Source organism: Empidonax traillii, unplaced genomic scaffold (genome assembly GCF_003031625.1).
Source record: "Empidonax traillii isolate 1590-97213 ecotype Southwest subspecies unplaced genomic scaffold, ASM303162v1 scaffold5215:size14804, whole genome shotgun sequence".
Lineage (NCBI taxonomy): Eukaryota > Metazoa > Chordata > Aves > Passeriformes > Tyrannidae > Empidonax > Empidonax traillii.
The window spans coordinates 8,068-9,466 of NW_020960408.1; the positions used below are offsets into that span (position 1 = coordinate 8,068).

A 1,399-nucleotide genomic window follows, 5' to 3' on the forward strand; every position below is an offset into this window, starting at 1 on the left:
TTTTGGCTGCCCTTCCCTAGTCCTGCTCCCAGCTTTTCCCTCATGACGTGCGGGTCAAAAGATTTTCCATCTGTGGAAAAAAAGAAGAAAGAAAAAAAAAAACCAGGCCAAAAATCCAACCTCAAGCCCCAGATTTGATGGTTGAGAGTCTCTTACCATCATGGGACTCCGGGACCTCAGGGCATCACCCATGGGCAGGATGAAAAGAGGTTTAACCCTCTCCACATCCCATTCCCGGTGCCAGCACGCTGGTCCAGCCAAGGGATGGGCACGGGAAGGGAGCAGACACCCGCTCACCCCAGCCTGCCCCATTCCTGAGGAGTTTTATCGCTTGGATTTCCTCCCCGGGGCTTCGTGGCTGCTGCCCGCGCCGCCGCGGCGCCTTGGGGGTGGGAAGAAAAGGTGCCCATGACAAAAGCCTTCCTCGCTTGGCCGCCCTGGGGGTGGCAGCCAACCCCCGCACTGGAGCCCGGCCACGGCAGGAGGGTTTTGTCCCTCACTCCAGAGCCCCGGGGCTGCATTCAAATTACCCGTCCGGAGCGGAGAGAGCCCCTGGCTTGGCCCTGGCACCGCCGGCCGGGCCCTGGGAGATCAAACTTCAGCTTCCCCTGCTGAGCTCCTGCTGGGAATGGGAGGTTTGTGGTCTGCATATGATGGTGGATGTTCAGGATGTGTGGTGCCAGGGGCTATATGTCCATAGGGGGTCGTTCCAAGGGCTGTATGTCCATGGTGGGTGGTTCCAGGGGCTGTATGTCCATGGTGGGTGGTTCCAAGGGCTGTATGTCCATGGTGGATGGTGTCAGGGGTTGTATGTCCATGGTGTGTGTTTCCAGGGTCTGCACATCCATGGTTTGTGTTTCCAGGGGCTGTATGTCCATGGTGGGTGGTGCCAGGGATGTGCATCCATGATGTGTGGTGCCAGGGGCCTTAAGTCCACAGATCTTGGCGCCAGGGGCTGTGCATGCATGGTGCTTGCGTGGTGCTTGGTGTCAGGGCTGTACACCCATGGTGGGTGGTGCCAGGGGCTATATGTCCATGGTAGGTGGTGCCAGGGATTGGACATCCTTAGTATGTGGTGCCAGGGGCTGTATGTCCATGATGGATGGTGCCAGGGGCTGTATGTCCATGATGGATGGTGCCAGGGGCTGTATGTCCATGGTGGGTGGTGCCGGGGGCTGTATGTCCTTGGTGTGTAGTTCCATGGGCTCTATGTCCACAGTGGGTGGTTCCAGGGGCTGTATGTCCATGGTGGATGGTGCCAGGGGCTGTACATCCATGGTGAATGGTGCCAGGGGCTGTATTTACATGGTGAGTGGTTCCATGGGCTGTATGTCTGTGGTGGGTGGTGCCAGGGGCTGTACATCCATGGTGAATGGTGCCAGGGGCTGTATTTACATGG

At 58.2% G+C, this 1,399-nt stretch overlaps 1 protein-coding gene across 1 annotated transcript in view; it reads left to right on the forward strand.

The window, feature by feature from the left end:
• Positions 1-277: 277 nt before the first annotated feature.
• LOC114073073 (brevican core protein-like) overlaps positions 278-1,399 on the forward strand; it is a gene marked incomplete at its 3' end in the record, with an annotated part of 5,480 nt that continues 4,358 nt past the window's right edge. Inside the window, exon 1 of the mRNA XM_027910866.1 lies at positions 278-635. Within this exon, the coding sequence (XP_027766667.1) occupies positions 629-635 (7 nt within the window). The remainder of the gene's footprint in view (positions 636-1,399) is intronic.